The sequence below is a fragment of the Eleutherodactylus coqui genome, chromosome 10, assembly GCF_035609145.1.
Source record: "Eleutherodactylus coqui strain aEleCoq1 chromosome 10, aEleCoq1.hap1, whole genome shotgun sequence".
In the NCBI taxonomy this organism is placed as follows: Eukaryota; Metazoa; Chordata; class Amphibia; order Anura; family Eleutherodactylidae; genus Eleutherodactylus; species Eleutherodactylus coqui.
This window is the reverse complement of record NC_089846.1, coordinates 20,032,805-20,054,713: the sequence shown is the minus strand read 5'-3', so window position 1 is coordinate 20,054,713 and position 21,909 is coordinate 20,032,805. Positions and strand designations below refer to the sequence as shown.

Sequence of the window (21,909 nt, the reverse complement as noted above, 5' to 3'; positions counted from 1 at the left end):
GGGGACACCCCTCTTGATCGAAATAAATGTTCACAAACAGAAAAAAAAAAAAAAAAAGATGGTCTGAGCAGAGAGACAAACACTAAATCAGTCCATCCATGAGGGAGCTGAAACTACTCACCCCCGTCCTCTGTGATGTCCCGCGATGAACTGGTCCGAAAAGGACCTTCGGCAGTCTTCTGCGCATGTGCGCCAAAGGAAAAATGGTGATGCATGCGTAGAAGACCGGATTGTCGCGGGACATTTGAAATCTACTACTTCACGGCTACTGAAGGTAGCTGGGAGGCTAAAGATGTCACCAGGGATCGGGGCCCGTGATCACTGTCATCCAATGGAGAAACGGCGATCATGGAAAAGTTCAAAAGAGTAAAATAAAGTTAAAGTCTCACCTCCACACATGGATCGGATCCACGAGGGAAGGTGAAAATACTCCCTCCGCCACTCCCCACCCCCGTCCTCCGCAATGTCCTGCGGCTTGCCCGATGGAAACGAGAGAGATATCACCAGGGACCGCTCTATGCAGTTCCCAGTCACATGATCACTGTTATCCAATGGATAACGCCTAGCTGGTTTGGGTCCAGCGAGAGACTCCAGCAGAATGCTCACTTGAAGACGAATACATGCATTCAGTGGACTTGGCAACCAGTAAGTGTGCGTTGGGGGAGGAGTCAAAATTTCAAATACACTTCAGCTATAGAACCTCCCACATACACCTTAGCGACTATTCAGACGATAGTTGTCCCATGTAAATTCGTTGTTACTCGGTGTATCCGTTTTCCAAGGGGCATTATGTCCCCCTCCCCAACAATCATACACATAAAATGAAATACACCAAACACACAGAAATTAGAATCCATTGTGTCTCCTGTATCTACATACTGCCATAGAAGTCAATGGAATAGGGTCAAATATAAAAGGCCACTTACCGCTTCTTGTGCCACAATTCTGAAACTAGTTTCTGATAGCTCTTGCACAACGCTGGCTTCTTGTCCGTCCGCACCAGACCCCCACATTCTAGGAAGAACTGCGTCAATGGAGGGCTGCAGAAGACACCGTTAATAAGAAGTATAATGCTAGTAAAAATATAAAGTTACACTTAGTGAATCAAAAGGCATGTGGGCCATCATGTGGGAGTTCCAACCTCAGTGCGGGAGTGCCTCCCACTTGGGTCCAAACCTATTAGTAGATGCAGGGTCGCGATTATGGAAATAACACATCCATAATTGATCATTTGAGGTGGGAGGATGACTGGGTGACACAAGACAGACACCAAGATGTCTGCAACTTCCTCTCCCCCGGTAAGAACAGCAGTTCTGTTACATAAACTCCTGTTCAAGTGTCATACTGTGTAAACGAAGGCTGCCCACAAACATTAGATAAGCAGCGGCCGAACAAGCATTTGGCTGACAGCTCTCTCTCTGACCACCCTACTTATACCTGCATGTGTTCTGAATGGGGAGGAAGCCGCTGCCAGACAGCTATGGTAGAAACTTGTTTCCCCAAGAATAAGAGTATCGGGTAGGATCCAACAGCCCACTCCTTATCTACCTTACATCTGTCGTTAGGGTGAGGTCAGTAACAAGAGGGCATGCTCTATGGTTAGAGAAAAGAAGATTGTATCACCAACACAGAAGGAGGTTCTTTACTGTACGAGCAGTGAGACTGTGGAACTCTCTGCCTGAGGACGTGGTGATGGCAAAATCCATAGAGGAGTTTAAGAGGGAACTAGATGTCTTCTTAGAGCGCCATGATATTACAGGATATAGACATTAAATAACCAGCGGGTTTTGGAGTCATGTAGGAACTTTCGAACGTTAATCCAGGGATTATTCTGACTGCCATTATGGAGTCTGGAATGAAATTTTTCCCTAAATGGGCTAAATTGGCTTCTGCCTCGTTGGGGTTTTTTTTTTTGCCTTCCTCGGGGTCAACAAGGGGGGAGCGGGTTGGAAACAGGATGAACTAGATGGACATTGTCTCCCTTCAGCCTAACATACTATGTAACTAGGTAGGAGGACCCATACACATTAGATAATTGGTGGTTTGGGCCATTCTATACTCGATTTGTATGGCAACTCTAAGGACTTTTTTTACACAGGCGGATAAATGGCTCAGATTTCCGCATCCAGCAGGAATACGAACGATTCATTCAGTATAAATGCATGCCCGACCAAATGACAAATGAGGTTTAGTCGCTTCGCATTTGTCGTTTATCTTCTACATGCAGAAAACTCAATGACAGATCAGCCTGTGTTAATAGGTAATATCACTCATGACCGACTGCCTGTTCACTGTGAATGGCGGACGATCCCCAACACGCTCCACCTCCATTCACTAGTGATGCTCCTTCCTACTTAAAAAGCACAGGAATGATCATCAGTGGGACGACTGTCAGGCATCTGTACCCAACAGGTCGTTCCGTGTAAACGGGCCCTAAGAGAACTAGGATCAGATATGAAGTGTTTGCCAATCTCCGTTTTTCACTATCACAGCCCTCGCTGCTAGTTCTATCTGTATGGAGTAAATATATAGGACCTTCAGTCTTACCAGTTGGAAAGTGCCTGCAGAGCCGCATTCATGTAACACGAATTACCGATGTTCTTCATCCCTGTAAGACCTAAAGACACAAGACCTGAATATAAATACAAGAAGCATCTCCCCTTACAATCCAACAATCAACAGTCACTCTACATTCACGAGAGATGGCCACCATTACTACGCCCACAAGGGTGCCACGCAACTTTCCTGGACCTACAAATGGTAAACTTGTCCAGTCATGGAGCAATATGGCAGCAGGGGGCATATTAGCCTTTTACTCCCCACTTCTACATGAGCCAACCTAAACAACCAATCACCGTGAATCAGCCAACCCAAATAACCAATCACCGTGAATGAGTAAATCCAAACAACCAATCAGGTTGCGAATGGTGCGGATTTAGAGAGTAATACAGATATATACCAGCAGTGGACATACAGGGGTTAATCAAAATAATTTAAGCATCTAGATGTTCCACAAGAGGTTTTTTTGTCAAGTTTTTTTTTTTTTTAATTACCAGCATGCAGGGGCACATAATTTAGTCGTTATCTCGTTTTTTTTCCCTCCCCCACTTTGAAAAAGTCATAGCCCTCCCTTTTAATTTTTTTTTTTCGATACAAGGTGAACAAAAATGCGTATATATATTTTTTGACAGCATTCACTGTGTAGGTTTTCTTTTTTTTCTTGTTAATTAAAATAATGTGATTGGGAAAGTCCGCTCGATACACCAACATCCGATGTGCGCCATACATGTACGTCACACATCAAGAACGGGTTAATGCAGTCTAAATTTGGTTTGGCATGGACTCCTACAAGCACTGAATGGTGGTATATTAGACCACACATCATGCAAAATGGTTCAAGCCCCGGTAGGGATCTTGGTGGAGAATAACGTGTCCTCACTCTTGTTCTCGATGTTGTTCAGGCCTGGTGACTATGTTGACCAGAGAAGATGTTGAACCTCATCTTCACGCTTCTGAAACCACGCCTGGAAAGAACAAGCTGCATGGATAGGGACATGACGACCCTGGAAATCGCATCTACGCACTAACCTCGGGGCTTCAGGTCATCGTCATCGCTCTCCGACTCCCCGTCATCAGCTACTGCAATGGGGACTGACTTTAAAGGGTGGACAGCAGCAGGTACTTCCTAGACAAAGGAGACATAGCAATCATCAACTAAGGTTGCCCATATACCTGCTGTAATACCCAAATGAGAATACTGCTATGTCCAATCGTCCGTTATCTATACTATGAAGGGCGGAACAGAAGAAGTCCCCTATTCAAAAAAATACAAGACGGAAATGTACAGGCGTGCTAAGATGAGAAATAGGCCTTGCCCCCTTACACACGGTGTTATGGAGACGCACCCGGTGGCTAAACTTGGGGGAGGTGGACTGGTAGTGAGTCGGAGAAGGAACCCTGGAGTCCAAGAAAACTTCCTTCTCACAGGCGTAACACCAAACCCGGAAAGTGGTCAGGTTTACCGTCAGATTGTGCTTCTTAGCCTAAAAGACCCAAACACAAGAAGTGGTGAAATTATATCATGTCCCGACACAACTCATACACAAGCAATGGGGTTATCCGGTCACCTGAGCATGCAAGGTACTGTGATCAGCGTAAGACTCGCCACATCCCACGTATTGGCACCCGTCCTGAAAGCAGAAGATGGCGATCAGTGACAAAGCCAACTCAACGTCCTCCTCATGAAGACCACGAGATGCTCAGTTAGGAGACACTTACCTGCAGACAGGCCCACAGGTTGGGTCCACCGGCACCACAAGACTCACATGTTCCCTACAGAAAAGGAAGAGAGACGGTAAAACACTATATAATACCAACTTGTCGCTCTCGAAGAAAATGAGATCTGCCGTGTTTGGGTTGTATGACCAATACCTTTATGTATAGACCCCAGAAAAGTGGCCGCCACCCCTGCCCAATGCGGCTGACATGCATGTAAAAAGAGCATGAGACCCTTCTACATTCTACAAAAAAGGGATGGGTCAAGATAAAGGGCTTCGTGGTGCCGGACATCATGAAGGATTACTCAGCGAGTCCTTTATGGTCATCCTATTTGGCCTATGAGTAGAGGTGCATATAAAAAAATACATGGATAGGTTCGGTGCACCCCACTCCTTCCTTTCGGTAAATATCTCACTCCAACACCCTAAAACCTTACTGGGAACAATACTGTTCACAGAAGAGCTGTGGCTTTCCTCCCTCTTATCATCAGATTGTTCCTGCTTCCTCCTGAAACCTGCAAATACTGTAGTAGTATTAAATGTGGAAAAACGAAACGCATCCAGGCGCTACCAGTATAGGAAAAAGCGACGTGTGCGGAGTGGCAGTAGTCCTGTTATTTGCTGTGTCAGGTACAGCACATTTTGGAACCAGACTGGTTCCTTCATCAGGTAGGTTATACTGTCTTGGCACACTTTGCCTCTTCTCATACCGGCAGTTCCTCCTTCATTATGTAACCAGCCCCCCAGTACATATAAGTCGGCTAGTATTTAAGTCATTTTCCAGGTAACTACTACTGATGACCCATCCTCATCAATAATTGATTGCAGAGGACCCGCTGCTCAGGATCCCCGGCGATCAGTGGGGCCGGACGTAGTAATCAGCGTCAGTCAGCTTGACTCTATTACACTTCCATGTCCATCCCCGATGTCAAAGTCAGAAGCGTAATAACAAACTTCAGCTCCCGTTGATTTCGATGAGACCCCCGATCGTCTCCACCCCCGATGATGACATCCGGCCATGCTGTACTGACTGTGGGCAGGATGATCAGCGGGGGTCATCAATAGTATTTGACTGGGAAAACCCCTTTAACTTGGTCGGTTATTCCTTTCTGAAACTTCCTGGAGTCCTATTCCTCAGGCGGGTCGTGTGATTTCATTCCGACCACCTGAGAATTAGTTGTTCTCTAGAGAAGTCAGTTTATTAATCAGCATAATTCATGTATGTTAATATTACATGGACTCTACCATAAAGCTCTTCATGGGCGGGGAGATAATCCCATCAGAGTTACTGCGGATGATTCGTGAAAAGTCATCCTAACCTGCCAATTTCAGTTGGACTCCATGACTGTCGCATGCGTATGGGGCCTCCCAACTTTTCCTCAACAGAGGACATAGGGGGTAAGAAGGATCAGGGGTTTTGAATTTCAACACCCGATCCTTTTGTTCTTCTTGGAGATAAGCCGACACCAGAGTTGTCCGGTTGTAGATTTCTCCCCATTAAACGCACACAAACATTTGGTTCTACCGTGCGTTCTTGTGTTGGGGGAGCTGGGAGAACTAGCCGTCGGCCAACAGCTACCAAAGGTGTATGGGCACCTCCTATAGGGCTGAGTACAGACACCCATAGACAAAGGGAAAGAGGTAATAGGTAGACAAAAATAAAGTATGGGCAAAGTAATGGAAGAAGTTAAATTTTAACATCTGGAACACCCCTTTAACACCTACACCAAGATGGGTGATAAATGTTGGATTGGTTGGGATCCAAACACTGGAACCCATGCTCATTGCTGTCCTTATCCCTCTCCACAGCATGTCCATGGCAGGAATTAATTACATTGGAGGTATGGAAACAGTTAGGAAAGACCCCCCTGTGATCTGGGTACCTCCTATAATTATACTGCCGCAGTGCTGGTGCGGCCATAAAAGTATTCCATTTTTCCTAAGTGTTACAGGAGGCCTGTACTCAATATCTCACCTTGGATTTTAAGATCAGATCCTCCTTGGTGACTTCCCCAATCGAATCCAGATGAGGACAGAAATCATCGATCTCACCCATAGTGTCTGGGAGGACCACAGTGCCGAGAAGGTGGGAACCTCAAGTCTCCTTACCAAACCCTTGGTGAGAAAAGACGTGGTGGACACCCTGAGAAGACAGGAAGAACGGGAGATGGATTACACACTCCTTGTCAGCAACAATCCCTCCCCTAGAAGTTGTCGGATGGATGAGACTTTCTCTGTGATTGTAACGGTGATATAAGTGATTACAATATCAGAGCAAAAGGAGAATTTATTGTGGAGAACCGACCCCTTGTAGGGAGGCTCTAGTACCCTGTTGTACCGCCTCTAGCTTGGATACAAGATGTGATACGGGCGGGCATGGAGGCTCTAGTACCCTGTTGTACCGCCTCTAGCTTGGATACAAGATGTGATACGGGCAGGCATGGAGGCTCTAGTACCCTGTTGTACCGCCTCTAGCTTGGATACAAGATCTGATACGGGTGGGCATGGAGGCTCTAGTACCCTGTTGTACCGCCTCTAGCTTGGATACAAGATGTGATATGGGCAGGCATGGAGGCTCTAGTACCCTGTTGTACCGCCTCTAGCTTGGATACAAGATGTGATACAGGGGGCATGGAGGCTCTAGTACCCTGTTGTACCGCCACTAGCTTGGATACAAGATGTGATACAGGCAGGCATGGAGGCTCTAGTACCCTGTTGTACCGCCTCTAGCTTGGATACAAGATGTGATATAGACGGGCATGGAGGCTCTAGTACCCTGTTGTACCACCTCTAGCTTGGATACAAGATGTGATACGGGTGGGCATGGAGGCTCTAGTACCCTGTTGTACCGCCTCTAGCTTGGATACAAGATGTGATATGGGCAGGCATGGAGGCTCTAGTACCCTGTTGTACCGCCTCTAGCTTGGATACAAGATGTGATACAGGTGGGCATGGAGGCTCTAGTACCCTGTTGTACCGCCTCTAGCTTGGATACAAGATGTGATACGGGTGGGCATGGAGGCTCTAGTACCCTGTTGTACCGCCTCTAGCTTGGATACAAGATGTGATACAGGTGGGCATGGAGGCTCTAGTACCCTGTTGTACCGCCTCTAGCTTGGATACAAGATCTGATACGGGTGGGCATGGAGGCTCTAGTACCCTGTTGTACCGCCTCTAGCTTGGATACAAGATGTGATATGGGCAGGCATGGAGGCTCTAGTACCCTGTTGTACCGCCTCTAGCTTGGATACAAGATCTGATACGGGTGGGCATGGAGGCTCTAGTACCCTGTTGTACCGCCACTAGCTTGGATACAAGATGTGATACAGGGGGCATGGAGGCTCTAGTACCCTGTTGTACCGCCACTAGCTTGGATACAAGATGTGATACAGGCAGGCATGGAGGCTCTAGTACCCTGTTGTACCGCCTCTAGCTTGGATACAAGATGTGATATAGACGGGCATGGAGGCTCTAGTACCCTGTTGTACCACCTCTAGCTTGGATACAAGATGTGATACGGTCGGGCATGGAGGCTCTAGTACCCTGTTGTACCGCCTCTAGCTTGGATACAAGATGTGATACAAGGGGGCATGGAGGCTCTAATACCCTTTTGTACCGCCACTAGCTTGGATACAGATGTAATACGGGCGGGCATGGAGGCTCTAGTACCCTGTTGTACCGACACTAGCTTGGATACAAGATGTGATACAAGGGGGCATGGAGGCTCTACTACCCTGTTGTACTGCCTCTAGCTTGGATACAAGATGTGATTACACGCTGTGACTGATTTTAATGGCTTCATTTACAGCTGCGCATTTTTCATGAGGCTTTCGGTCGCGTGAAAAAGAAAATGTAGCAAGTCCTACTATGGTTCATATTCCGCACCGTAATGGCCCCCTGAAACGCATGGGTGGGTGTAAATCCACAGGAAACGCACGTACTCGCTGCGTATTTACACACAGAATCAATTGTACATTCTCTCTACGTGCCGATACGCTGTGTATTTACGCCTGTATTGCGCCTTAATACACAATTCAGTCGGATCTGCGAACCCCCTTTTCCAAAACCCTCAGGTCTCATTCATATGGTATTAAATCTGCGTTGGGAAGCAGATGGGATTTCTTGCAGATTTACATTTGGAAATGCCGCAAATCTGAAGATGGATTAGTGCCACCCAACGGGTAAACCACGTGCGGAAATCCGTATGGACAGGTTTGTTTTTTTCTTCTGCGAATGAGGGAGAAGGAGCAATACCTCTGCAGCGCCACCTATTGGAAGGCGGCATTCCTGCAAGTAATGTTAGACTCTTCTGTGACACGAATTTCAAATTTACATGCTAAGAAACCCGTGCTGCATTAACTACGGGGTATGTTCCCACTGCAGTTAGTGGGCTGAAACAGAAAGGACGCGATCCTGACGCAGAACTGGTGTCAGAATCCACGCAAAAGCCTATGTGAACGGGGCTAGGGAATTCAGAAACAAAATATGGCAGGTCCTTATTCAGAATCCTAATCTATCTTTTTACCAAAACAGTCTGGAGGACCCATTCGTGTAATACTTCATTTACCCTGTGGAGGAGCTGCAGGAAAATTGAGCATCTGCCACCTGAATACTCAGATTACACCTAATCACTGCAGGTCTTAGCAGTTCTTGGCTGTTTAAATACAGCCTTAGGCTTTCACGCCGAGCCGATATATGTCGTCCGCATGTACAGAGGGGGGGGATGGAAGAGCCAGGAGCAGGAACTGAGCCCCCGCCCCCTCTCTGCCTCCTCTCCGCCCCTCTGCACTATTTGCAATGAGAGGAGCGGGGCTACGTGGTGCGAATTAGCCCAGCCCCCGTCCCGCCTATCCCCATTGCAAATAGTGCAGAGGGGCGGAGAGGAGGCGGAGAGGGGGCGGGAGCTCAGTTCCTGCTCCCGGCTCTTCCAGACTCCCCCCCTGCAGAGAGAGACGCCGTATATTGGCCGGGCGTGAAAACCCGGCTGATATACGGTCGTCTGAAGGCGCCCTTATAGTCCGGTGGCAGCTCACCTCCTTCTGCTGGCAGCTCACCATCTCCTGCTGGCAGCCACATGTATATTAGATTGTCGGCTAATATTTATCTAATGTAGGGCTGACTTTATTAAAGGGGTTGTGCCAAGTTATGATTTGCTGGGGTCCAATCTGTGGGACCCCCACCGATTCTGAGAACGAAGGGTTCCGACGGTCCCCACGTGAACAACACTCATGCACACCGCTGCGCCATTCATTTCAATGGGATCGCTGAAGACCGCAGGGTGTTTGTACTCGGCAGTTTTCCATTGAGAAGAATGTAACAAGAGCAGCCTCCACTCCAATCATGCGGGAACCTTTGGGACCCCCATTCTTGGGATCGGTGGAGGTCCCAGCATTTCGACCCCACTGATCATAAAGTTATTACTTATCCTGATGATAGGGACGCCCATTACCCCTTTATACAGATCCCACTTTAAACCTGCACATACATCTTTTTAAGGTGGTGGCTTGGCTGACTATTGACAGCAAGGCTCCTGCTCTAACCGCCAGGAGCAGGAAAAAAAAACTAAAATCCTGACAGTTTAACCCCTTACATGCCACAATCAATAGCAACTGCATCATTCAAGCAGATTACAGTGGGAGGGGGCTCCTCCTGTCACCCATCAGCACCCCGCAATGCGGTCGCAAGGAAAATCAGTTGATTTCCACTCGTCGGCAGGGAAGAATCTTTTAACCCTTTCCAATCCACTGTCTGACGTCTAAAGACATTCTGATTGAAGGCTGTGCAGCTCCAATGTCGGAAGACGTCCGGCAGGGTATTCTTACTGTATATTACTAGCCGCTCTGTTGTCGTAGTACTGGTTCTAGCCAGCAGGTGGTGCCATTGTATAATGGCAGAAATAGAAAACCCCCTAGGAAACCCTGAATCCAAAATTGGATTGCAAAGGGTTAATATAGCATGTGTATGGACGGACATTGCTGTGGAATTCGCCGGACGCGAATTCCGCAGCGAAAAGCCGTCCATGGACAATGGGCCCTTAAAGCAATCCAAAAGGCACACATTACTCAACCCGGTACCAATGCAAACCGCACTTTTACCGAATGGTGAGCGGCGTAAATTCAAACCTCCAACATAATGCTGGAACGTTATAAAAAGGGTGGCTGGGGGGCGGGGGTTTCATCCGCCCCCCCCCCCCCCCCCAAAAAAAATGTAATAAAGCTCTACAACACATTCTGCGGCCCCCAGAGCGCGGCCATTAAAATACACAACTCGCCCCACAAAACCCCAAGCCCTCATCCGGCCCCAGCAACGACTTATGGCTCTTGCAATGCGACAATGAAAAATCGCTTGGTCCTTAAGGCGCAAGATAGATTTGTCACTAAGGGGTTAACACCGCATGGGTCCCAATCACCGTCCACATCCAACTGTACGAGATCGTTAGTACACAGACAGTGATTTGGACCCACACAATGTCCCTGCAGATATAGGGATCTGACAGAGCAGAGGACAGGAAGAGTTGTCATGGGGACACTGCAGCTGCAAGACTGCAACTTCAATCAATGGTTGCAACCCACAAGGAGGAAGCAGTGTGTGTATGCACATGTATCTTCGCCCTCAGCGTGCACCCCTGCCTGTAGGTGGACGCAGGTACTTACCTCCCCTCTGCTCTATGGCATTACAGCCTGCGCTCAGGGCCCCATCTTTCTGCAGCTGCTGTTGACGGCTGATTCTTAGCTCCGCCCCTCCCTGCCAAAACCGGGGCGGAGCCTGAAAGCTTCAGAAGGGTACCATGACGTCATCACCCCGCGCCGGAAGTGCGCGCGTTCGCCTTACTGTTTACATGGGAAGCTGAATATCGTACGGAATCCACAATGCCAGCCGGTAAAATGTTCCGCAGAAGAAGAGCCTCCAGCTCGGACGAGGAGGAGGAAGATGAAGGGGTGGCCAGAGAGGTTAGGTAAGTAACTGGAGCCGTTGCCAATAGCAACCAATCAGATTATAGCTCTTACTTTTAAAAGCCCTTTTGCAGAATGATAGAAGCATCCTGATTGGTTGCTATGGGCAGCTTCTGTGTTCCATAGCAACAGTATTTATAACTCTTCCTCGGTGATCTACTGCGGCACAATCCGCTGGAGATGCGCGTTCGTGTGATGTTGTCCTTCAAGGTTAGAGTTAAACTGTAAATTGTGTCAAGCACGGCGTTGTGTCCAATCATCGTCAGTGGTCAGAAACACAATTTGGTTGGACCGTGGTCACATGACACTTTTTCCTCCGTGGATATCGATGTACGTCACGTGCGATTGCGACTTTCCAACTCTAGGACTTCTGCAGACAGGCGTTTTTGCATGTGCAAACCGCAGGGAGTAGAACCTGTTGATTTCAATGGGTTCCCTCGGATTCAGGTTTTTTTTTTGCCCTTTATTTTTGCGCACGTGTAAATATATGTGACGTGCTCCGTGTTTCTGCACCGAAGGCACCATAGGAGTCTATGGGGTTGTGCAAATGTATATTCCATGCGCCAGCAGCGGCGAGCCATCCCCCCCTCCCCCTCCATATCTGCGCACGCTCTGAATATATCACACAGTTGTGCAGATAAAAATTCCAAAAGGCAAATCGTAAACCTACGGGAAGTGCCGCGCGTTTTGGAGGACTTGTGAGCGGATCGGCGCTCTACTCGATGGAGCGAGAGATGCAGTCCGTGCGTATAGCGTAATACAGTAAATGACCGGAGTGTAGTTTTCTTTTTGTTGTACTATTTCCAAAAATGTTTGCTGACAGCCATAACTTTCTTATTTCTCCGTTGTGTGAAGACTTATTTATTTCGGCTGGACGTCCTGTAGTTTCCTCTGGTACCATTTTGGAGTTCGTGTGACAGTTGGAGAGCAAATCTGCTCTCTGATGGATTGGGGAAAGGGTTGATAGCATGAACAAAACTTCATGTCCCCCTCCCCTTGGACAGGGGAGAGACAGGAGGATCACAGATCGTCTCTGCTGCCGCTGATCTCCCCTTCCCCTGCTGTCCTCTGCGCACACGGACTAAAAAGTGACAGCTGTAGATTCAGTATTCCCGACTCCACTTCAAACGGCTGTACCTTCGGATCTGTAGGGGCCACCATCATGCTTTTAGTGTCTTTTTAAAGCCAAGAAGCCCGTTCCTAGCCCTGACTGAATCGGAGGTACAGGCTATTACAATAGAACAAGCTCTGTTCGTCCTAAACTGTAATGTCCTCTTCTGCAGAACGACCAGAGCTTGTCCTAAACTGCTGGGAGGAAGGGGTTAATTATTGCTAATCAACTCTAATACTTGTTTGTGTGTTTTTTTGGGCAGAATGAAACTAGAAGAAGCTAAAGAAGTGCAGAGTCTAAGAAAGCGACCCAATGGTGTCAGGTGAGTGACATCATGTCTCCGGCGATGTCTTATGTGGTAATTTCTTACATCGCACCCAGCAGCTCTCGGAGTCCATCCATGTGTGTTCTGGAGACACAACCCCGTTTAGGTGAATGGAACTAAAGTCTGCCACGTGTGAACTCGCTCTCGGGGTATGTTCAAATGGCGGATTCTGACGTGGAGTTTTCCTCGTGAAATCCGTGGCAAAAATCCGCAGCTATTCTGTTGCGTTTTTTGCCATGGATCCGCATACGGATCTAGTCCTGTCGATTGGCAAAAGCCGTGTGCAGGGTGTCTGACGTGTTTCCACGCGCATCTATGGAAAGAAGTGACATTCAGAACATCTGCACCAAAATCTGCACCATTATTGGGGCGTTCAATGCAGATTTTGACACGGATCACAGCAGACTTAAAGGGTGAAATCTGTGCGTCCGCAGCCAAAAAAATGGAACAGGATTTGACGCAGATCTGCAGCGCAAATGATGCTGCCCATCTTGGTGCGGATCCATTATGTGTGAACGCGCCCTTAAGCTGGGATCACTCGTACAGTTTTTGATGCAGTATTTTGAGCCAAATCCAGAAGTGGATCCAACAGGAAGGCAAAGTAGCTGTCAATGCTTTACATCTCCCATTCCTTCTGAATTCACTCCTGGCTTCAGCTCAAAAAACTGCAAGCGTGATTCCAGCCCTAAAAAGTAACAACCACACATTAAAAAAAGCAACTTTTGACATATCGGAGCAAAAGGGCAATAGTTGCAATCAGTGGGGTGCAGAGACCCCGCCGATGGATGAGCTGAAGGGGCTCCAGGACTCACCCAACTGCTGTTCCCTTTCCACTGTCATCGTGCCTTGTCTGCTCCTCTCGGAAGCTGAAGACAGACTTCTGTAGACCTCTATGCGTCTGTCTTCAGCTGCCCAGAAGGAACAATGACAGTCGAAGGGGATTAGCATTGATCGCCGAAATGCAGAGCATGCCTCAGTGGGGGTCTCAGCACCTGGACCCCCACTGATCAAAACTTTTGATGTGTTGCTCTGACATGTCAGACGTTTTTTATAACTGCAGTTACTCTTTAAAGTGACTCTTTAATCTTGCAGCAGTTTGGAAGCCATCTTCTTAGGCCTCCTGCACACGGCAGAGACGGATTCCGAATGTGGAATCCCAAAGGGGAATCCGGCCCTGGGGGCGGTGGTGTCCGCTCGTACCTCGTTACGTTCGATATTTGTCTGTACTGCGATGGTCCACACGGCAAACCCTCGGATATGCGCAGTACAGCTTTCTTTAAGCTCCTGTTTTTTCCACATCATCGCTAGGCGAATGTCAATTGCAGAAGGGCACGCTCCATTTTTGCACGGATTACGTTCGGATGGCTTCCATTAAAGTAAATGGAAGCCATCCGGACGTAATCCGTGCAAAAATAGAGCGTGCTGCGATTTCTCCTCTGCTTGCGGAAACCGCGATTGGTTTTCGCAAGTGTGCAGGAAGAATCTATTTCCCATAGGGTGCTACGGGCGGTACTTGCTGCGAATCCGTGGTACGGACGAAATATTTAATGAAAATGCCCTTTTAAAGGCGTTGTCTCATCTGGACAGAACAGTCTCAGATTGACGCCCATCTGATGGCCCCACGCGGGGTTTGGAGTAGAATATTCTGGCACTTCAAATGAATGGTCAGTTATATACTACATGGACAGGCTGAGTCCAGCAAACGGTGGTCTTCTCTGGCTCATACAGGTGGGGTTCTGCGACTGAACGTCCCCGTGACATCCTTACACCCCAACACGGCATGCACGAATGGAGTGTCTCATGTATAACCAGTATATAGAGAACAGTTCTGGAACTGATGCACAATACGCAACTTTCAAAATCTCTTTTTGCTGTCAGTGAATGGAAGCGGTCTTCCTTACACCCCACGGATAGACACCTGTCCTGTTGTAACATTTCTCATAGCTAAGGGTTTGCTACAAGTGTATCCAGGGTAATCAGTCCTCTGTGAAAGGAAGAGCCTGAATTCCGCACGGTAGGAAACAATCAGGAGGGAGATTTGCGCTGCTGATAGATTTCGCCATTTCTGGGTAACGAGCCGACTGCACAGCATTGGGCGCTAATGCGTATATAATCGTACCTTCACACTTCATCGTCGGCTCTTGTGTTTTCTCTGCAGCGCCGCAGCTTTATTAGTAGGAGAGAATTTGCCAGAAGAATCCGTATTGGCGGTAAGTGCACTCGCCGTCCCGCATCCGGGTAGGTTAACCCCTTAATGACGCAGTCATCTTTTTGGGTTTTTTTATTTTTGGTTTCTCCTCCCCACTTTCAAAAAATCGTAACTTTTATTTTTCCATAGACATAGCTATCTGAGGGACGACTTTTGAATGGTGGTATTTAGTGTACCGTATAATGTACTGAAAACTACACATTTTTAGGTGGAGTGAAGTGTAAAAAAATGCAATTTCGCCATCTTAGGGTTAAAGGGGGGGGGGGGGCTGTTTTGTTTTTACAGTGTACACACTGTAACGAAAGTGACATGACAGCTTTATACTGTGGGTCAATACAATTCCGACAGTACCAAGTTTATACAGTTTTATGAGGTTTTTTGCTGCACTACTTTTCAAAAATATATTTTAAAATTCTTTTCTGTTGCCATTTTCTGGCAGCCATGAGTACTTTCTTTATTTTCCCGTTGATATAGATGTGTGAGGGCTCGTTTTGCGCTTCATCCTGTGGTTTCTATTGGTAGCATTTTCAAGGGCGTAATACGCAATTCATATAGATGTGTGTGATCTCGGCCTTAAGGTCCCTGCTTCTGCTGATGGGATGGGAGTCTTGGGGATGAGGAGGCTGCCGTTTGTATTATGTTACGTTTTATCTGTTTTTGGCTTGTGATGTTACGGCTCCATAAGTGGGGGTTTCACATCTGCGTCGGGGGTCCGGTTTCCTGCTCTGTTTAGGAACAACATAGGGGAATCTCCTGGCCAAACTGATCCGTCTTATGTCGGAACCGAACAGCGCCAAACGGACCCCACTGACTATAATGGGGGGCCGTTCGCTTTCTGCTCTGTGCCATTTCTTTTGGAGTATAGCTGGTATGGACAGACATTAGTGCCGGGAAGAGTCATCAGCTTCGTAGTCATGATTGTCGTCTCTTCGTAGGATGATCCTTTCAAAATGAACACTGGAGGGATGGTGGACATGAAGAAGCTGAAGGACCGCGGGAAGGACAGGTAACCTCTAATTCTGTAAGGACGTGGTTGGATTAGGAAGCCGCCGCTCATCTGATATCATGTCTTCTGCTTCCTTCTCCAGACTTGGTGAAGATGAAGATCTGAACTTGGGAACCTCATTCTCTGCGGAAACCAACCGGAGGGATGAAGATGCTGACATGTAGGTGTGATGCCGGGGTGTGATGTGTCGGAGTAATGAAGCTGCATCCCTGTGATCTTGGGGGTTATCTTCCACTTCTCAGATACTGTAATATGTATTAAAAGGGTTGTCCGGCGATGAACATTAATGACCTGATATTCAGGATACGGCAATTGTAGCTGATCAATAGGCGTCTCCTACTTGGAAACCTTGATGATCAGCTGTTCGTCAGGCCGCTGTGTTGGTGTACGGAGTCGAAAGCAGACAGCTCTGTACACTTTTGCTGTGGCGCAGCATGGTATTGCAAGCAAAACTCCTATTACCTTCAGTGGGGACTCTGCCTGCAGTACCATGCCAGGCAACTGCAAAGTGTACAGAGCTGTGAGCTTCTGACTGTGCGTCAACATGGTGACTTGATGAACAACTGATCTTCATGGATCCTGAGCGTCCGATCCCCACCAATCAGCTATTGATAAGGATATATCCTGAGGATAGGTTGTCAGCCTTCAATGCAGGACATCCTCTTTAAAGGGTGTCCGGAAATATTTATATAAGCCTCTAATTTGGATGTTAAAGGCTGCTGATTATCCAAAGAGCAGCATCTCTACTCTGAACGATCACTGCATTAGGAACAGCCGGCGCGTGACATCTTGTGATCAGTAACGCGTGATGGGCGCGCCATGATCAAGTAATGTGCTGACCTCACTCTGCGCAGCAGAAGGCAACATGAACAGTCATGGGTAAATTGGGACTTGATTTTTTTGTGGTGTGCCTTGCGTCGACTATGGTTCAATAGCCGAAGACTGATAAGGGTTCCCCTGATGACCCTGCGTCCCATTTCCTGCTGAACCATACGTAGGGCCAGGTCCGCATCTGGTTCAATGGCATGCAGCCGTATCCCATGGGTGCACCGTTGAGATACAACAGAGCAGTAGTGGCGGTGTCTTGGTCTGGGGAGCGTTTCCTGATATGGCCTAGGACCGTTGGTCATCGTACCACAATCCTTGAATGGTGAACGCTCCCATATTTTCAGGAAGTCTTCCCCCGACTACAGTGCCATCTCTCTACAGAACAACGCCACTGCTCATCTCTTGCTGCCAAAGTAGTCTGTTCTAGATCACTTGTGCAGTAAGTTTCTCCTACTGAATCGATCACTGACTGATTGACTGTTAGCGCTAGTCTTTAGCAGCTGCAGTGTGTAGTAGCTTCAGCTGCTGCGGAACATCATAATAGAAACCTCCAAGCTTACTGTCTACAAACACCAGAATGGAACACCCTGACCATAGAATCAATCTCTTCTGCTCCCCTTACATAAATACTAACAGTATCTCTTATTTCTGCTATTTCAGGATGAAGTACATCGAAACTGAGCTAAAGAAAAGAAAAGGAATCATCGAGAATGAGGAGAAGAAGGTGAAGCCAAAAAGTGCAGAGGATTGCTTGTACGAGCTCCCGGACAGCATCAAGGTGTCTTCCGCCAAGAAGACTGAGGAGATGTTGTCCAATCAGATGCTAAGTGGGATCCCTGAGGTGGACCTGGGTATAGAGTACGTAGACCGTTTGCTTTATGTTCTCGTCTCACGTGGGAAGGAACTGCTGTAATGACAACTGTGTCTTATTCATCATCAGAGCAAAAATCAAAAACATCATCTCCACGGAGGACGCCAAGGCCCGCTTACTGGCCGAGCAGCAAAATAAGAAGAAAGACAAGCAGACTTCTTTCGTGCCCACCAACATGGCCGTCAACTATGTGCAGCACAATCGATGTAAGATTCCGATTAAGGATGTATGATCAAAGTTGGCCCCGTCCAGCAATCTTTTGTCTTATGGTCATGCATCAAACTTTATGGATGGTCATATCCAACCAGGAAGGAAGGGGGCAACAAAACTTGTAGCTCAACCCAAGCGCTCTCAGATGCAACTAGAGGAGCCTTCTAAATAAAATGAGCCTCTTCCTGAGCCCGTCAGCAGAATACAATATCCAAATACCATTTAAGTGACCTGTTGTTATTTTGTTGCCATCCTTTTCCTGGTTTCACCACTGACCCGCTTCTTTTTAGGGTCTCTCTTGATTCTTCCAACGTGACAATTCTTAGACTACCACATGCGCACTAACCATAGTGGTGCATCAGTAATCTAAGACCTTACAGGCTGCTCTGATTGGCCAGTGGTGGGATCAGTCTGAACGCAGCATTCAGTGTCTGACTACCAATGCACAGTATGTATCAAGTAATAGGAGTATCACAGCCATGTTGAAAGATTAAAGGGTGGGCCCAGTAAGAAGCAAATCTGCTGCAGAGCACTAGTCATCAATAGTAGATCAGCGGGGGTCTGTCACCCAAAATTGTCACCAATCAGCTGTTCACTAGGCCAGTGCGCTCTTGCACTGAACTGATTTCTGCAGGGAGCAAACAGCTCCGTTCCTACTGCAGTGGCTAGGTTTCATATTGCAGGCATTGAAATAAATGGGAACTTTGCGTGCAATACCAATCCTGACCACTGCAGTGGGAATGGAGCTGTCTGCTTCCTGCACTAATCAGCTCAGTGCATGAGCTCACAGGCCTGACAAATATCTTACCTGTGGGATTGTGGGGAGACGCACTGATTTACTATTGATAACCTAATTTGTTTAGCATAGGGTATTGTCTAGTATTGCAGTTCAGCCAGATTTGCTGGCATGGGGTTAGGTTGCGATACCAGGCACAGCCCATGCACAGACGTGGCACTCTGACTGGAAAGGTACAGCTTCTAAAATTGCCATAAAAAGCTTCCCTTACTCAACGTGAAGCAAAGTATTCTTAACAGTTTCCCCTTTACTTTCAGTCTACCAGGAAGACCTGAACACCCCTTTGAGACGTCACAAGGAGGAGCCCAAAGCACGTCCCCTCCGTGTAGGCGACACAGAGAAGCCGGAACCTGAAAGTAAGTATCAGAGCAGTATAAATATGGGGCTACACAACAACACAAGCGGGTGTGTAATGTGACTCCAACTATTCCCTGTGGGAGAGGAGGCAACAAATGTTCTGCATGGGCAGGCATGATCAAAAACTGCAGCAGCATTGCAGGCGTTTAGCACAATTTATTTTGTTGCTTTGTAGCTCCAGCCTAAGAGCATATTCAGATAGTTGCACATAGGCGCAGTTCGTATGGGACAGCACACAAACACCCATCTGTGTGCTGTCCGATATCCACAGACCCTGGAATAGCCTAATTGTCTACTATGGGTCCATGTGCTATCTTTGGAACAGGAAGGGTATCCTGTCTCCTTAAGGAGAGTACCTAGAAGGTGAGTGAGGAGACTTATATTACCTCTGGGAAATATGCAAATAAGGAAGATGGAACAATACCTCTGCAGCGCCACCTATGGTTTGCAGGAATGCAGCTCTTCAAATGTCAGACTCTTTATAGGAGTCTTTATAACAATGACGTGGAATTTAAAACCAAAAGACAGAATCCATACACAGACAGCTGTTTCTGGTTTTTGCCCCTCATCAGTGTGCAGTAGGTTTCTGGCTTGGCTACTGAGAGGCCTGTGATGTGAGTTGGAAGGGGTATCATCACTTCTTAAGAAGAGACCTAAGAGGTGAGTAAGGAAATTTATAAGGCCAAGCCAGGATCCTAGTGCACACTGATGAGGTGCAATCTCCCCAAAAACAGCTGTCGGAGTATGGATCCTGCTTTTGGTTTTCAATTCCCAGTCATTGTTATAAAGACTTGTATAAAGAGTCTTAGATTAGCTTGCAGGAATGCTGCTTTCCAATAGGTGGCGCTGCAGATGTATTGTACCATATTCCTTATTTGCTGTCTTTGGAATACACAGACAATACACTGCCCAAATTTGCGCTCATCTGATTGAACCCTAAGACGTACTTGATAGACACACATGAAAGACTATATTCATGTAGGCAAGACTCCTGATGTTGTCATCCTTCCTTTTCAGAATCTCCTCCAAATCGCAAGCGTCCATCCAATGAGAAGGCCACAGACGACTATCATTATGAGAAGTTTAAGAAAATGAACAGACGTTACTAACGCTGCTGCCCAGAAATCTATAATACAGTGTATAAGGCACGAACCTGGATGCCAATGACGTGGGAGCCCAGAACTGTTCTCTTTACCTGCTCCTCTTCTCCTTCTCCTGCCAGAGCATTGATGTTGGCGCTAAAGACAAAGACTTAAGGGACACGGACTTCAGTATTATCCATGGATAAATGTGTCTGTATTTCATTTTTATTAAACCTTACCTTTTTAGTATTTGGATGAGGGTTATAATTTAACAATCACTTCATCATGGATTTGGTTTTGCAGAAATCTTATGAGAAGATAAGTAAGAATCAAAGTCATTTTGATGCACATTAAAAATGTGAACACTGTTTCTTCATATTTTATTTCTCGTCCGTGTCATTGGGGGACACAGCAGACCTTGGGTATAGCTCCTGCCACGAGGAGGCAGACACTATGCAAAGAAAGAGTTTGTCCCTCCTACCAGCTATACCCCTCCTGCAGGCACCGAGCTATTCAGTTTTAGCTTAGTGTCCACAGAAGGAGGAGGGCCGCCTGCTCTGCAGGTCCTTTCTGCTTTTTTTTTTCTTTTTTCATCTAGGTGGGAATTGGGGCTGATCTAGCATCCCTGATTGTCCCTTCGTGGGGAGGGCGACAGTGCTGCGTCAGACACACTCTTACTCCCTCCTCCAAGGGAACAAAGTGGACCAGATCAGCTCTAACTACTGTTTCCTGCCAGCCACGAGCTCACCTGAGATTCCTGTCTGTACACCCAGCACTCTCTGACTACTAAGTGACAGTTGCTGAATCGGTAAACCTGCTGGTGCCCCTGCGGCAGAAGATGAGGTGAGTGACTGGGACTAGGTAAGTATATCGCCTTTGCCAACCTCCATGCTTTTGTCTCTTTCCCATTCTTGCAACACTCCTTTGAATGCAATTCCTCCCCTGGTCGAGTGGACCTGTTGTTTCCCCACCCTCACCCCATCATCTATTGGACCCCTTGTCTACTCTGTCTTTTTTTGAACTAGAGTCAGCATTGCTGGTTGACTCCTCTATTGCGGCCTTTGGCCTCTCACCACCTACAATGCCCTTGGCCTTCCGTTTTGGCCCCCACACAGCATTAACTGTAGTCTCTGGTGCAGCCATGGTCCTCTGCACTCTCCCTTCCCCTCGTTGTCATACGCCTGTGCTGGCGAAGATCCTTAACATCCTCTCTCACCCTTTCTCCTGCAAGGCCCTGTTCTTGTTCAGCACTGCGCCTGACCTCTCAGGTTGGACCAGCGCTCCCTCACAAAGAGGGAATGGGAGTCCGGACGTCTGCTGGGTGGGCTGGTGGGGTTAGACACCCATCAGTGCATGGCAGGCAAGACTGCTGCTGGCCAGGCTAGGGCTCAAACTTGAGATCCCGGCTGTTAACCCTATACAGGCTGCTATAGCAAGTGGGGCTTCCATTTGGCACACTGGGGAGGGCGGGACTTCCTTTCTCCCACGCTGTCTCACTATAGGCCGACTGCCACATCCACCAGTTCTAGGACCCTCCTTCTCCCTCAATTACTTGCAGCAGCCCCATGGCAGGACACACATTATGCATTTGTGGTCCACATTCCCAATGTTCTAGCTTCTAGTAGTGTCTCAGGCGCTCCCAGGTAAAATTATATGTCGGGATAAGCCCCACCCCTGACCACACCCCTTTGTCTCGCTTTGACCCTGGGAAAATCTGGTCACCTTACTACTCCTGACATGCATACACCTCTATGGCAATCATCAAGCTGCCCCATTACTCCCTTCCACAGGATAATTAATTGGATTATGGCAATTAAGTCTCCGGATCCTCCATTATCACACAATTATGGCAACAGTCATCTCTTCCATAGGAGTAATGGCACT

At 47.6% G+C, this 21,909-nt stretch overlaps 2 protein-coding genes across 2 annotated transcripts in view; one reads left to right on the top strand and one right to left on the bottom strand.

Annotated features, from left to right (window-relative positions):
• The window catches only part of USP20 (ubiquitin specific peptidase 20), a 31,387-nt gene extending 20,361 nt beyond the window's left edge, over positions 1-11,026 (bottom strand). The window contains exons 1-8 of the mRNA XM_066580499.1: positions 10,931-11,026; positions 6,253-6,420; positions 4,279-4,332; positions 4,128-4,190; positions 3,906-4,043; positions 3,589-3,685; positions 2,548-2,617; positions 927-1,040 (exon numbers count right to left, since the gene is read on the bottom strand). Coding sequence (XP_066436596.1) covers positions 927-1,040; positions 2,548-2,617; positions 3,589-3,685; positions 3,906-4,043; positions 4,128-4,190; positions 4,279-4,332; positions 6,253-6,333 — 617 coding nt within the window. The 5' untranslated portion in view covers positions 6,334-6,420; positions 10,931-11,026. The remainder of the gene's footprint in view (positions 1-926; positions 1,041-2,547; positions 2,618-3,588; positions 3,686-3,905; positions 4,044-4,127; positions 4,191-4,278; positions 4,333-6,252; positions 6,421-10,930) is intronic.
• A 45-nt stretch (positions 11,027-11,071) lies between these two features.
• On the top strand, positions 11,072-20,393 carry C10H9orf78 (chromosome 10 C9orf78 homolog). Its single transcript, XM_066580498.1, has 9 exons — positions 11,072-11,232; positions 12,604-12,663; positions 14,825-14,876; positions 15,811-15,881; positions 15,964-16,041; positions 17,370-17,567; positions 17,650-17,786; positions 18,844-18,942; positions 19,961-20,393. The coding sequence occupies exons 1-9, from the start codon at positions 11,147-11,149 to the stop codon at positions 20,050-20,052; spliced, it is 873 nt and encodes a 290-aa protein (XP_066436595.1). The 5' UTR covers positions 11,072-11,146; the 3' UTR covers positions 20,053-20,393.
• Positions 20,394-21,909: the final 1,516 nt, after the last annotated feature.

What these genes read in the sequence shown, in the direction of transcription:
- C10H9orf78 (XM_066580498.1), top strand. Translation starts at nt 11,147, where the DNA reads ATGCCAGCCGGTAAAATGTTCCGCAGAAGAAGAGCCTCCAGCTCGGAC. An exon ending in GGGGTGGCCAGAGAGGTTAG is followed by an intron (nt 11,233 to 12,603) that starts GTAAGTAACTGG and finishes TTTTTTGGGCAG; the next exon opens with AATGAAACTAGAAGAAGCTA. An exon ending in CAGAAGAATCCGTATTGGCG is followed by an intron (nt 14,877 to 15,810) that starts GTAAGTGCACTC and finishes GTCTCTTCGTAG; the next exon opens with GATGATCCTTTCAAAATGAA.